The 15845-nt window shown below is 39.7% G+C and overlaps 1 protein-coding gene across 4 annotated transcripts in view; it reads right to left on the minus strand.

Annotated features, from left to right (window-relative positions):
- LOC117300826 (phosphatidate phosphatase LPIN2-like) overlaps window positions 1–15845 on the minus strand; it is a 34195-nt gene extending 18350 nt beyond the window's left edge. For 3 of the 4 annotated variants that reach the window (XR_004520225.1, XM_033784665.1, XM_033784663.1), the window contains exons 1-5: window positions 15684–15845; window positions 5612–5834; window positions 3256–3348; window positions 1883–2709; window positions 990–1134 (exon numbers count right to left, since the gene is read on the minus strand). Coding sequence is in view for 3 of the 4 variants with exons in the window: in XM_033784665.1 (XP_033640556.1) it covers window positions 990–1134; window positions 1883–2709; window positions 3256–3348; window positions 5612–5791 (1245 nt within the window). In the remaining variant the exon portion in view is untranslated. Of the gene's footprint in view, window positions 1–989; window positions 1135–1882; window positions 2710–3255; window positions 3349–5611; window positions 5835–8826; window positions 9137–15683 lie in introns of those variants that run through there. The other variant, XM_033784664.1, reaches the window with a different exon arrangement.

Raw genomic sequence — 15845 nt, forward strand, 5'->3', positions numbered from 1 at the left:
TATAAATGCTGCTTTCCCCACATACCAGCAACGGATAACACTTGCAGGGGGCATACATGTAGTTTTGTCTTTTTCAGAAGACTCATGATTCCTCAAGAAAATTAAATTGATAAATCTGATCGCAAAACAAAAAAAGTAATTTGATAGCAAAAACATAAAAACTATTTAAAAAAGGTATTAATAGCACCAGAAAATATTCAAATGGACAAAATATGGAGCTTCGCTTGCAGTTTATAGCAAATAATATTGAGTGGAGATAAACTCTTGTTCTTCAAATACCTTTCTTATGATGACAAACAGACAAACTGTCAGTGACACAGGGACCAGACTAATTTGCACGACAGCCTCATTTTTAAGCCTAGTAAGATTGTGTACTAAACAAACAAAATGACCTTCAATGAAGTCTGTTTTATAGACCAGCAGAGCTCCTTTAATGGCTCCCAGTGTAATAATCCTTTTTTAGACATGAATGCACTGTTTCCCACCTTTTGGAGGGAAACAATCCATCAAACCACTGCGAAAACTTGGCTTACGGCACTTGTAAAATGAACCAATTCTATGGTCCGTAAGTCACTTTGAATAATTGATTGCTAAGCAGAGTCATAACACTGGGTCCTGGTAACCGGCGTCTGTCAAACAAAACTCTTGCTTACGATCTTCATTTTTTGTCTGTAAGTTTGGTTTTTGTCTTTCTTTTTAAAGAAGTTCACAAAAGGTTGCCTTTAAAAAAAAAAAAGTTATAGTTGGTATCAATTTGAACAAATCCACCAAAACATTGAACGCCTTGAAATTGAAAGACATCTGTGAAACCTTAGAAAAATTTATATCTTATAGCAAAAATGATCAACCCCAGATTAATAGTCAGTGCAATAGTACATAACCTATATGCTTCCATTACCAGATTAGTACAAAATGCTGCTGTAGCACCCCGCCCACCAGCAGCAAGCTATTAAAGAAGCTTAAATCACAAGGTTGTCTTTTATTCTTACCTCTGGAAGTTCACCCCAATTCCACTCTATCTTCTCGGTACTGCTCGAGGATCGGATGTGACCCGACGCTGCCCGACCTCTAGCCAGCCTGGAAGTCTCTACCTCTGTGTCACTCTTGGGGGTCGGAGGTCGCGTACACACAGGACTGAAAATGTCAGGAAGACAAGTGTTTTATGGTTTTTGTGTTGGACATCAGGGATGAGATTGGTAATGGTGTAGCCATGGTGGGCAGTGCCGGGCAGGCCTGCCCAGAACAAACAAATTTCGCCCAGCACTCTGACTGAGCAAAATACACTGTGCTGCCCTGCACAGGTTTCTCCCAGATTACACTTCAGCATCAATGACCCCAAATCTAACCATGAATAAGTTTATGATTTGAGGCATTGCATGGTGAGGTATCAATATACATTTGGTTTGTGGTAACACCATGTGTGTATACTTGCCAGGTAGAGTTTGTTCTTAGACAACTGTCTCTCTATATTCTACGACGGATTTATTGATCAGTCTCGTGACAATGACTAGAGCCAAGCTAGTCGAAACGTCGAGACCAATTTAAGAACTCACTCCGCAGAAGTGCAGTTAATAACGCTCCTACAAGCTTAAGTAGCAGTCCGAGCAAATTTTCTACATGTATGGCTGAAAACGGCTCACTGGCCTGGGTTATCCCTCCCTTATCTTAACCCAGACCCGCCCAGATGTTACAATTCAGGATATTGACAGACTTTGTGCAAAACTCAAATTACTGAACTATAGGGTTGAACACAATGTGCACTACTTCTTTCTCTTGTTAGTGATTGCTTCCCTTCTTTCAAGAAAATTTTGCTAAATCAAATTATGAAAAAAAACCTGAAGTCTAAGTAACACACTTTAAATTAAGGATAAATCTGCCCTACCTGAGAGGTAGTGGGGTGACATCGCCGTCAGACAGTGGATGTTGTGGATGTATATTAACCTTCAGCATCTCGTTGCAAACCTCGCCCCAGACGTCACTATTAACCTTCGGCTTTGAGAACGACATCTGACCCATCCCTCTGTTCGCCTCCTCCTCCTCCGAGACATCCTCGATCTGGAAGATCTCATCATCAGAATGCTGCGACGACGAGGTACTGGACTCAGAGAGGTTCATCAGGCGTCTACTGAGCGACGACTTCACCGCAGCGAGCGCCTCAACGTCTTGTTTCTCTGAGCGAGGAGGCGGTTTGGCTGCGACGCCCTTCCGTCGCCGTTTCCTGGTCAGCTTTCCACGACGGCTTGATTTGGTTTCGCTCTCAATCCTGATCAGAGTCTCCTTAGCTGATGAGGAGTTGCTCTTCAGCTTTTCCAGTTCTTCCTCGGACACGTTCTCGACGTCTACGTCTAACACTCTGCTTCCACCCTCAAAATTAAGTTGCTTCTTGCTCTTCCCTTGCGCCGCTTCACTTTCAACCGTGATCTTGATTTGTTCAGCTGGTTCTGTCATATCTACGATCGCATGCTCCGATTTGGGTTCCTTCCCGTCGTCTGAGAGAGCGAGACTCTCCTTGAGGTCGGACATTTCACCCGAGCTGTTGAGTTTGTTGTCTAGGGACAGGTCTTTCCCGAGGCTTGCGTCCGACTCTTTGCTGCTCTCCGTCTCACTGCGGATGCTGCTGGCCTCGGCATGAAGACGTTTCATCCCGTCCTCCATCAGTTCGATGGTGGACAGCAATGGCGAGGAGCAAAGATGAGCGGGTACTTTATCCTGAAAGGAAATAATAAAACATCACAATATAAGCACTACGGAGCAAGGGGTCGATTTCACAAACAGTTAGGTACATGTGTAGGACCAGCCCTAGGAGATAATACAAAGCGTATGGCTCATCCTAAGTAAGGACTAGTAACTCGTCCTCAGTCAAGTTAAGACTAGTCTTAACTCTTTGAGAAATTCACCCCAGGTGGTGCAAAAAATATTGTACAAGTTATGCCATACGAGGAGCAGTTGTGTTTGTCTAGACAGTGTAATACTTTTGTATGGTGTAAACTTTAGCGGAGCCAGATTATAAAAATCAATGTTTCTTTCAGTGGGATTTGTTTTTCCACCCATCATAATTTGTTTTTTTCATGTAACGTGATTTTTGTTTTTGTATCCTTTTTTTTTTAAACGGCAAATTTCTATTTTATAAATCGCAGAAAACTGCGGATCTGCAGATTTAAGAGCTGTATTGTATGCCTGTTATTATCGTTATTATTACTGTTATTATTACTATTATTATTATAAAAATTCAAGCCCTTGAATAATGTAACTAACCTCCACTGCAGCCTCTTCCAGGAAGAAAGCCTCACCATTCTCTCCTAGCTTCATGTGAAGATCAACCTGTTCACCATTGATCTCAATGTACACCTGCAATGAGTAGAAAAACTCTATCAAACTAACCATTTACAAAACTAACATGAACTAATTTGATTTCCAAAGTTGGCCGTTTTATGAAATTAAGCCATGTGCTTTCAGTGTCAGTGGTTTACATCATTTAGAAGCAGCAAAATGCTGAGCTGTATTACTTTGTTCATATAAAATTTAATGCATACATGTATCTGGAACGAGTTGTTTTCGCAATAATTGGCCAGCGGATCATTGTTCTAACTATTTACATTGTGGGGGGTGACTTGACCCCAAAAATGTAGAGACATTTTAAGCTATTTCCATAGGCCAGAAAATTATACGCTTTCATCATGGAAATATCTGCAATTGACAGGTGGTTATTTTTATTGAAAACCTAAAATCAATTATTGTCAGCATCCATACATTATCTCGCATCAATCAGCCATGTACAATCTTCCATGATAAGTATTTTGTGCATTGTCTTTGTATGCAACAATTTTTGAATATCTTTCATTTTGAAAAGGCAGAAGACCCGTCAATTTTTTTTTTAAGCTGCAAGAGAAACTATGTAAAACATGACTTGGATGTCCTAACTTGCAGTGCATGCAGTAAGTACATGTCTTTGAAAATAGCAAGTCAACTTAAAGGGAAGGTACACGTTTGGTAATTATTCAAAACGAATACTCACTTAACAACTGACTTGGTAACGAGCATTGGAGAGCTGTTGATAGTATAAAACATTGTGGGAAACGACTCCCTCTGAAGTAATGTAGTTTTGGAGAAAGAGGTTATTTCTCACTAAAATAATAAAAGACTTCTAGCTAGAAGTCTTTTATTTCTATCTGAAAGCACACAAACTCGTCAAACAAGGGCGTTTTTTCTTTCATCATTTTCTCGCAACTTTGACGACCAATTGAGCCAAAATTTTCACAGGATTGTTATTTTATGGTTATGATGGGATTCAGCAAGTGAGAACACTGGTCTTTGACCATTACCAAACGTGTACCTTCCCTCTAAAGTAAACATTTCTTAGATAAGTGACACTTCTAAAACATACCAGAATGTCTGACTGTCTGAGGGCACTTATTACTTGTAGGTTCAAGATGGTTCAAGAGCCACATAGTTTGAACTCTTGTCTAATTGTGGGGCTCGAGGGTATTTATAACATGTCTACTCGGTAAGTCATCCCAGCATTGGTAAAGAACGCAGCCCACATAGTTACATTTTAGAACTTTTGAGTGACTTTAAAGGGAGGGTCATTAACATTGGTAAATTAACCACTACAAAAGGTTTTTTTTAAATAATTCTTCGATATAAAATCGTTCGGTCTGAAATGCAATTAGAAATCAACAGGGGCCATTTCGGACATGAAATCATTTCTCAGGTTTCTGAGGGCTGTTGTAAAAATACTGTGACAGTTTTTTTTATGTTTTCTCCACAAGTGTACATAGACACCGTATTCAACTGAAACTTGCACAAGTGAATTTGATTGTACTGAAAACTTTCCCAATAGATCTAGATACATCATGCTCATTTACGTTGACAAGATCCAAACGATGACGATGTACCTTTTATGCTAACCAGTGAACATACCCTGCCAAACACATTAGTTTTACTGTCTTTATACTTGAACCAGCCATGAACCCTTGAATCATGTTCCTGGGTTGACATTTAGAGCACAGCGCAACCCAGTAAGGCTCAGGTTGATCAAAACCACATGGCCCCGGGCGACAGGAATTATAAACCAGTACTACATGTATGACCCACTTGAATGCTGTGGGTGATCACAGGCTTGTTCTAAGACATGGCCTTTGATGGAGTGATAAGTTCGTTATGTTGGTTATGGAGAAAAATGTTTATGTTGGATGGGGAAAATGTGTCAGATACGATACAATATTGGTACGTCTCTTTGCTACAATTACAAGTAGTCCAGCGTCTGTCTGTCTGTCTGTCTTTTAGAAACTACATTTTTAAACTTGTTAAGTTTAAGACACCCTCCCTATATTCCACGCAATTGAATGCAACTAAAAGAATGTGGAAACTTTTCAGGAAAGGATATTCTCAAGGTCTCAACAAGCCATATTTACAAAGCAGATTTCAATCATGTTTGGCACAGTGACTAGCTCCTAGTCCTAGTGACTAGTCTCAGACTATAGAGACTGCTGCCACGACAGTTCTGGGCAGGTTTTTTTTAGAGCATCTTAATGAGCAAATCAACAGTTTGCCAACAGCGAGTTAATAAATTTTCAGTTTAATTCTAGCCGAGGATTCCTTTAATACTTACACACTTCTCCCTGCTGCGAAGCACTCCCATCTTGCCGAAGCGGACGTGAAACGGTGAGCACAGCAGCGACCCATCCTCCTGCTCGACGACAATAACATCGATGGCGCCAGTCAGCGTTGCCGTGTTGATCTCGCTGTAGAAAGTCTTAAAGCTCGACAGAAGCCGGCCAACGTAATTCATGGTGGCTGCTCTGGTTCAGGTTGCTCTACATCACTAAGTTATCCTGGAGTAAGGTGAAGAAAAAAAAAAGGTTGATAAAGTACAAATTGTGATAATCAGTCATCCTAGCGTTTCGTGAAATCGGCTGTCTTATCAAACATATAGCTCTGCACACCTTGTAGAAATAAAAGAATACAATAAAGTGCTATATTATACGGATAGGTGTACATTGTACCTTGATCCTTCCCAGCGTTGGTCGCTTTCCAGCGCTTAGTACGAAACGGCCGCGGGTTCGAGGGAACAGTGAAAAATGGTTTCTTGTTTCAACAACTGTATTGTTCGTCTGCTATTAAACTTTGCATACTCGTCGTAATTTATGTTTGAAGATGACAACAGAACTTTGAGAAGAGGAATAATCATGTTACCAAGGTATAATAATAATACAATTGTTGCACGCTGTTATTTGGGGTCCATGGGTTTTAAACAAAAGGCCATGGACCCCGTCACAGCGTGCAACAAACGATAATGTAGACTTATAAATAATGTAGACTTTATTAGCTTTTAAAACAACAATCTTGCTGTTTTTCTGAGGGCAAAAAAATCAAAAATCAGATTTAAATATAGACGGATATCATGCCTTCATCGAGCTCCGTAGTAAATAAAACTTGCTAAGAGGTGAGGGGTTAACAAACTTTATGGATCACCTGAGGCAATTGAACTGTGTGTAACATCCTCTCAAAAATAACACAGCACTGGAATTTGGAATGTGAACGCTGACATAATACAAGATAAGTGCGAGAGATAGCAATGAGAAAGCAAACAATACATCTAAAGAGATAAACAACACGGTCCAAAACAAGCCCTAATTTTCCCGATTAAAATGGCTAAAAATATATCATCTGTGTAGAACAAAACTCAAGTTGACAGCGGGGACACGATTAGCGTTTCATTAATGAATTGATTAGAAGAGTATGATACAGTAACTGTATGCTCTCAAAATTGGAGCTCAACGGAAGCAGGGAATGCTGTGCTTACGGCAAGCATATTTTACGGGTTAGCAGCAAATTTTGGCTTCTGCGCGTGCATACTAAACGTTATTAGGAATTCTACGCTTACAAGGCTAGCGCAGAAATTCAGCTCTTGCACGTAAACGGGGAATTGTGAACGTAAGCGCGGAATTCAGCGGTAAGCAGAGCCATGAAATATGGCCCAGCTTTTGGTGCTGTGGTTGAGTAGTCTAGGGCGGTAGATTCGAGTTCTGTACGAGAGCTAGGGAGTAGTTAACCTGTGATAGAATTGCATCCTGTCCAGGGTGAATAGAAATATTCTGCCATTAAAAATTCAATGCCAATCAAACCGGATACTACAAACCACAGGCCTGAAGAGCCACATTGGCTTGGGACAGATTTTACTTTTTACTGGTTCTATTTAGTACAAGTTCAACATAAACAAATACTTTTTTTAAACCTTCCCTTCCCTACTCAGAATTGGGAGAGGGGGTTGTTGGTGATAAATCTTGGTTGACTGATCACAAAGAAGAGGTGTGAGTTACTGAGTGCTGTGCCAGTGGAACTAATGGTACGGCTAGTAGAACACGTTTTTAGAAAATACAGCCTAAATTTAGAGAATAAAAAAAAAAAGTTTCAATTGTTTCAGTCAGAGTCTGGGTCACTCAGAGTGTGACCTGGGTCCAATTACATAGAGCTGCTTAGCAAGACAATTTGCTTAGCATGAAATTTCTTCCTTGATGACAAAAACAGGATTACCAACCAAACTTCCATTTTCATAGCCTCGTTTGTTGCTGGTATTCAGCTGTTGTGAAATGCTTAATAAATCCTGAAAATCACGTGGAAATTTGGTTGGTAATCTTGTTTTCATCAAGGCAAAAATTTCATGCTAAGCAAATTGTTGTGCTAAGCAGCTATAGATGAAATAGGGCCCTGCACTCTCTCATGACACATGGGGAAAGAACTTCCCCCATGCATGACACTCGTCTCGGTCTCAGCATGGAGGAAGAACTCCATAGTCTCAGCATAGAAAGGGGCCCCCATCATGTTAAGGGCTTGGGGCCAATTATCGGGGGTCAAGTATGAGGTCCTGACCATTTAAAACAACAAGCAGACCCCCACCATCAGACCATGGCAGTCAAAATCAGACCATAGAGAAAGGCGTCAGACAATGGTCATGGTCAGACATATCCTTCCCTCCATGGTCAGAGCCCCATGATCAGCCTCATGGTCAGCCAAGGCTAATGTCTCTGTCCTTACTCTATGAGTTAACATAGCACTACATAGTCACCACCTGTCAAATGAGAGCCTCCAACAAGGCTGACCAGAGTGCCAGCATAATAACACTCTGTAATTCATTGAGACATCTGGCTAAGGTCACTGTAAATACGTGGAGTACATAAAAAACAAATTGTAGAAATCTACATGTTACAGGGCCTAATTTCATCAGGATGCTTTCAAAACAGGTCTGTATAAATTGTTTGGTAATGACTCTCAACATAAATGCTAGTGAATCAAAACTTATGGGGTCAGAAGTTCAGCAGCTTTGGATCTAGTTTATAAATATAAATTTATAATGCATTTTGAAAAACATTTCATTTGGAAATACTGCACAGTGCACAGTAATTTATACAATAACAAATGTGCTACATACGTACATGTACATAAGCCTAGATGTATTAATTACATAGTGAGAATTGTTTTATTTAACGACACTTGTAAACTAAAGCTCGATTTCGGTGCATTGTGAAACAGGCCTGATACTTCAAGGAGGCAACGAAGGCGATTGCATTTGTTGCCCCTGATCATTGCCTTGGTGCCCTTGAAATGCTCCAGTAGAAATTTACAATCCCCTCATAGCCTGCCCTTTACCTAGGAGAAAATGCCTTGGTGCCCTTGCCCTTTCATAAATGAAGCATACAGACCTGGTGACAGAATTAGTTAGAATACGGCTGTTAATTAATGTTAAATTTATGTTACACTATAATATTAACGATCGAGAACATTATAAAATAATAACATTAACAGACAGCAATAAAGAATATTTACCCCTTATTCTTGTGATGTGGATGCGCAAATTGTTACCGGCAAAATATACAAAACTAGAGTTCACACGTCAGCAACAATCCTCGTTCCTCCCTAAAAGTATGCCCTTGTAAGACCATGTCACTTCTCAGAGTCAGTTGTAACACTAAACAAGAGACAGCAACACAGATCATGGACCCGGACAAACCAAGCTGATTCCTAGGATTAAGGACAGTATTCTGCCTTCTTCACAATGAAAATTACAATTTTCAACGAGCAGCTAGCTGCTCAGTCAATACATGTACACACCATGCCTGATGCATGGCAATGGCCTGACAATATTAAAGCCCACACCACATCATGTTATGATCATGTGATACACACACCCCCACACACAAAACACACAGGAAGGTGGACAAGTTCATTGATGCAAGAGGGGTGTTCATACAGGTGATCAGAATCTTGATAATGCATGGATAATCACCCGATGATGCATGGATGATCTGAAACAAGAAACAGACCAAAGGAAACTGGTTTTGTTTGGTATGACCATGGAAGCAAACATTCTGAGAAAGAGGCCTTTATGTGAAGCGCCCTAGTTAATGGATGTCTGGAGTGGAACAGAGCGTGAAAGAATGTTCACAAATAATATGTGGGATGATATGCGCAAACTTACTCAATTTTGATGCGCTAATGATGTGAAATTCATGTAATACATCATGTACACGCGTACACCATGTTAAATCAACAAGTAAGGACTGTGCTTTTATTGTTAACAATTCAGAAGCCATTGACCTTTTTTATTCACACTGAACATTGTGCAACAAAAACTAAGTTAATGGTTTTCTTCTTTTACACCCGAACAAAATATTTCAAGATTATTAGCAAAACAGTTCTCTAAAGAACAAAATCTACCAGGCAAGTATTACATGACGGCGTTATGGCCAACCAAATTTGATACCTCACCATGCAATGCCTCAAATTCAATATACCTGCTACTATAATGGACACAGTGGATTGATAATTTTTTTTACAAACCTGGCATCGTGCCAGGGCCATTGATGCAGCCACAAAAACATACCATATTCTGTAATTTCTAAATTAAATACCAAAGTGTAGATGGGTCAAGGTCCAAACAGACATAATGGGCATAAAAAAAGACTTCTAAAAAAGGTTAATTTTACAATACAATGAAGGCCTACAATCCACGATTTGGGAAATATGCCAAAGCGTAGTAAGGTGCCATGTGGTTGTCGTGAATAAAAAACACGGAACACACGTAGGCCTGCCTACATGTACAATGTACAGTACAATGCGTTGTAGTACAAATCATCTCGTGTTGACATACACTCCTAGGAGTAATTCATGGTATGCAGTTGGTAGTGACGCAAGTTGCTATGAGAGCTCAGCATGGTGCTGCCATTGAACTCGGCTTTTGAACACAGAACTGAAATCTTATGAATTGCAACCAAATTCTTCTTGGCAACAAACAGAAACGACCTCTCATACTGCACTGCGAACATCAAGTAAACAGTGATTGAAAAGTGGGCGTTGTTTTCACACCTTTTTTGTTTCTATGTGCGTCAAATTGTAAGCACTCTGCTTTTTCAGCTTAACAAATATTTTAAAATCACGATTAAAACTTGAGCTACATAAATGTACCAAAGCCATAATATTCAGTGCTAAAATAACAAAAATCAGTACACTTCATTTTGTTGTCAAATGTCGACGCAGCCAAATCTTCAAAAGAAAGGACAAGATATTTTGCAAGCAAATGGCCAGCAAACTTTAAAATGGGCACAGGCCAAGACCAGGGCAACATAGAGGCAATGACTATGGCAATTTTAAAAAAAACTGACAGAAATCAAATTTGATCAAAGAGTAAAATTCTGGAACATCTAGTTTAAAAAGAAATTCCACTGAAAAAAAAATATCAGTATCTTCATGCTCAGTTCTGAGAAAACAGTTAAAATAAAAATTACTAAGTAGTACATTCTGTTGTCCATTTTCTTTTTATATTTTACATACAAACAGTTAAAAATGTATGTCTGTGTGAATATATGTAGTTTAGTTTTTAAAGTGTAGGCCTACATGTACACTACATAGCATGTTGAGGAAAGAATCCTCCATCCCAAAAGTGGTCACACAATGTCTGGAATAACGCAGGAAGTGGTCAGCCAGCCAGGGTCAAACCTTTTTACTACATGCACAAGGAAGGTTCCTACACTGAAACTATTATACCACATCCAACCACAGAGAAAGGACCACTCTCTATAGTCAATGTTCCCAACAGACGATTTCCAAGCAAATTATAATTCCCACAAAGTTGCTAAACCCAGTTTCCCATCCCACACAACCTGACAACACACACGCGCAAACAAACACCCCTACTCCCATAAATGACATAGCAATGTACATGAAGTACAATGTAGGAACTATACTCAGAACTGCACCTGAAGCTAAGCACCCATGATGCTGAATGGGGCTTTAAAGTAGTTTTAAGGACCACACAGGCCCACAATAAACAAGGTCATCTGATACCTACTTCACACAGACTAAACACAACAAAAAGAGGTGTGTTCCGGTCAAACCAATCAGCACACCCCTTCCTGCCTAACCCACATGTAAACAAAGATCACACCATCCCAATCCAACCATAGAGAAAGAACCAAACCAACCATAAAGCAATGCATCACCCCACACATGGTGTATTTATATTACCTGTTGCCTGTAATTCCTGCAGGTACTTAAATTTTTGCAAAATCATTACAGGGAGCCAGGATCAATAAATGCATACCATCCAAATGGGCAGGATATTGTAAGCTTTCAATGGCGGGAAAACTCCTCACATGTGACCATGATGTGATGTAAACATTGGGGAGGGGTAAACATCTCGATGTCAATAGTGATTACAGCAGACAGAGTTCTAACTACAATTTACAAAGTGATTATCACTAGGGGGTTCTGTATAAACTTCCTGATATATTATTATGTCAATAATGATACAGCGATATTTAGGATTTAATTACAACAATCACTTGATTGTACAGTACATTTGTAACTGGAGGTGCTCATGTTGTTTTTACCTTTACACTGATGTTACATGCACTTTGGGCTTTTAGAGTAACTGTGGGAATATCCACAGCTTACTCAGGTAGGACTTGAACCCAAGACCCACTTAGAGCAGTCATCTTTAAAGGGTCTAGATGTGTTTTGTAGGACAACAAACACAATGTCCACAGTTTTACATTAAACTTACTCATTTCTAAAAAAAAAAAAATACAGCACCTCAGCAAGTAATATTTTCAGGGAAGCTTTCTTCTATCATTATCTTCACAAACCGTGTAAGTTTAATGTAAATCTGTGGACATTGTATTTTGTGTTACAAAAAGTACCCAAATCCTTTATCAACCCTTGCAGATACACTGGTGAGTGCCAAGGAAGCGCTCGGTGATTTTCAAAGTTAAGCTAAAGGCTACTAGCCTACTCCGATTGGATTTAAAGGGATGCTGCAGTGAATTCAAATGAAACAGTTAATTTTGCTGTCATTTATTTCTGATAATTATATGTATTGAACATAAATCAAATGTGTTTTGTTTATTCCCGACATATCTGACTTGCGTAATTAGCGAATAAGTGTTACCGCCCCCCTACCAACGACGTCACGTCGGGAATTCAAACATATCGTTGGCAAAAAGAGTCTGGTCCCTAACTACAGGCGCCTAGGTACCAGGCCACACAGTGCACACGTCTCTATATGCACACAGCCAGGGGGCCCGGCTGCTCGGGTTACTGACATGACGTCACGTTTATGCAAATGAAGGCTCCCTTTTAGGGGCGGGGTGGGTTCCCCTAATCTCTTGAAAACCATTTTCAGGTTAAAAAAGTCATGTTTAATCGTTTAAATGAATAAAATAAAAAAATGCAGCCACACTTTAAATTCCACTGTCACACAACCATGATGGTGGATGGATCCAACCATGGAGCTATAGCCCCATGCTTTGACAAAATTAAAATAGCCTTGCTCTTTCAAATCAAAGATGAAATTTCAGGCCTGCTTGGCTTATTACCTTTTAGTTATGTGCCAAGCGCTCAATGATTTCAAAAGTCCACAGTACCACCCTTACACACCGGATTCAAACCAAATACCTTCTGGAGCAGAGTCCTATACTGCTACATTTTTCACCTGAAGCTCCGTTCATGTTAACCCTGCGAATGCCAATGCAAGCGAAATTTTGACGCCACTTGGCTGTTTTCGCAGCGAATGTTTCACAGGAGTTGAACACACTGTTGCGAATTATTCGTTGCGAATTGGTGACATCAAAATTTGTATCCCATTTGCATTCCCAGGAAGTATGTAAACCTGGCTTTACACCTTGTTGTGTTCCAACAGTTCCAAGCACACCAGTGATTTCCCAAAACCCATGACCCCGGCCTTCATTGCATTCAAGAGCGGATTACCTCTACACGTACATTGAACCCATTAGGCCTACGATGTACCATTGATGTACTAACCAGGTTTGAAATAACCCAAGGCCTTGCATTCTTGAGCAGATGTCCTAATCCTGCTACCAGTTTCACCGGTGTGTGCATTAAAGGGATGCTGCAGTGAATTCAATTAAAACAGTCAATTTTGCTGTCATTTATTTCTGATATATGTATTGAACATCAATAAAATGTGTTTTGTTTATTCCCGACATATCTGACTTGCGTAATTAGTGAATAAGTCATGCCCCCCCCTTTTGTGGATTGTTACCGCCCCCCTTCCATCGACATCACGTCGGGAATTCAAACATAATCGTCGGCAAAAAGAGTCTGGTCCCTAACTACACGCGCCTAGGTACCAGGCCACACAGTGCACACGTCTCTATATTATGCACACAGCCAGGGGGCCCGGCGGCTCGGGTTACCAACATGACGTCACGTTTATGCAAATGAAGGCTCCCTTTTAGGGGCGGGGTGGGTTCCCCTTATCCCTAATCTCTTGAAAACCATTCTTAAAATACTTGCGCATTTAATAAAAAATAAATAAAAAATATTTCAGGTTTAAAAAGTCATGTTTAATCGTTTAGGCCTAAATGAATAAAAAAAAACACTGCAGCCACCCTTTAAGAACTCACTGTCTTCTATAAACACAAAGTCTTGAAATGAGTGGGTGAGATGTGAACCCGTGACCCTTGGAATTTGAACCCATGACCCCTGTACCTACAGCTATACACTACCCTTGTGCACATGATTCCCAAACTTCAAAGGCTAGCAAGATCATCTTATAATAATGATCTCTACATGTAGCTACACTTAACCAAGCCTGCTCGACGACGACACAAAGCCAATGACTCCACAAACTTCACTAATTTATTGACCACAATAAATGTAAGCAATCTGGTTACAAGTATGATTTTTTATTTTTTTTGCTACTTGATTCTAAAGGCTTGTTAAGACTTTATATTATGAAATATTCAAACCATACAATGCAACAAGTCTCCTGACAACCGCATTTGTTGTTCAAATGTAACGCCATTACTAAACAAAGTGCCCAACATCCCTAATACATGGTATAGGCTGAAATGAATGTAAATTTTCATCAAAAAATGTATGATACATGTTTATTACAAAAATCGAAGACTATCCAGTCATGGCACATCTATGTCCGTTAAAACTGAAACCAACAATATCTAAACAAATATTGGTTTGAAGCTGACACCGTTCAAATGGCTGACTCATTGACATGATCAAGGCTGATCAAAGGTCTGTCCCTAGCGTGGCAGTTAGTGACTATACAGCAAAGACTACAGTACGGATCTGCAAGGCGCAACATTGGCAACAGGGGCCATAATAATGTTAAATGTGAAGTAAGGCATGGTCGCCATTTCAGTAAGCAGATGTGTTAATAAATTGTCTGCACTACATAATTGTTGCATCACAATATGTGTTCACTCAAGTGGCATCCAGTGCATACTTTTAAAAACAATTCACAAGGAGTCACAGTACACACTATGCGACGCTACATTATACTACGGTAGTACAAATAAACAGGCCTTATTTTTTTAAACTATCCACTTGACCACCAGCTAGAGCCGAGTTATTTTACCAATTTACTTGGAATAATTAATTAAGTAGTAAGTTGAGTAACCCCACAAACAAAGAATAATTGCTACCTAAACATGATAGACATCTGTCATCAATTGGCCCCTTCTCTGAATATTTCTTGTATACAAAAAATTGGCAATAAAAATATCAAAATGTTCAGCAAGTAGGCCTAGGCCTAATACAAATTACTTTGGATAACTTTCCGTATGGCGCCACCACTTATTCACACATTTTTACAAAAAGGGATATCTCATTGAGGTAAATTAGATACTATATTATTTCATATCGCATGAAAAAGTGGTGGCGCCATGCGGAAACTTTTCCATTACTTTTATTAATAATGTTGTAAAAGCAGCACCCCATCAGTTACTGGTGCGACCTCGTCGAATAAAAAGTGTCAACACCATTAAAAAGAAACCGAGTAGCGCACCCCCAGCCCACCCAGGCACAGTAGCCCATCCAGCGACTCAGTGTACCAATCCCCGTTTCCTTTCACACTCTTTCTTAGAATTACTATACTTATGCGTTATGCCTATGGCAGGGAACAAATTATCATTTATATCCGGGTAAATAAGTTACCTATAGTCTTTGGTCAACAGTTAATGATATGAATAAGTATTATTACTGCTGGCACAAATACTCTTTTTGATGTGACTGACAAAAGTGACAGTGCCCCTTTCTACTGTCGTCGTGGAATCATGATCATGGACTCACTTGGTGGTCACGTCCGCAATAATTAAATGTACTATATTATATAAATAACTTCCAAAGAAACGGTTAAATTTACAAACCTTAGAGATTTTCCTGAATGATGAAACTACCGAGCAACCAGCCGGGACATCAACTCTTCATTATCGTCAAACCATGAAAGGGAAAATGGTTAAAAACTACGTCGACTTTATGACAAATATCAGTATTTGACCATCGCTCTGTGTGCTTTTAAACCTCACCGG

The sequence above is a fragment of the Asterias rubens genome, chromosome 16 (genome assembly GCF_902459465.1).
Source record: "Asterias rubens chromosome 16, eAstRub1.3, whole genome shotgun sequence".
Classification (NCBI taxonomy): Eukaryota; Metazoa; Echinodermata; class Asteroidea; order Forcipulatida; family Asteriidae; genus Asterias; species Asterias rubens.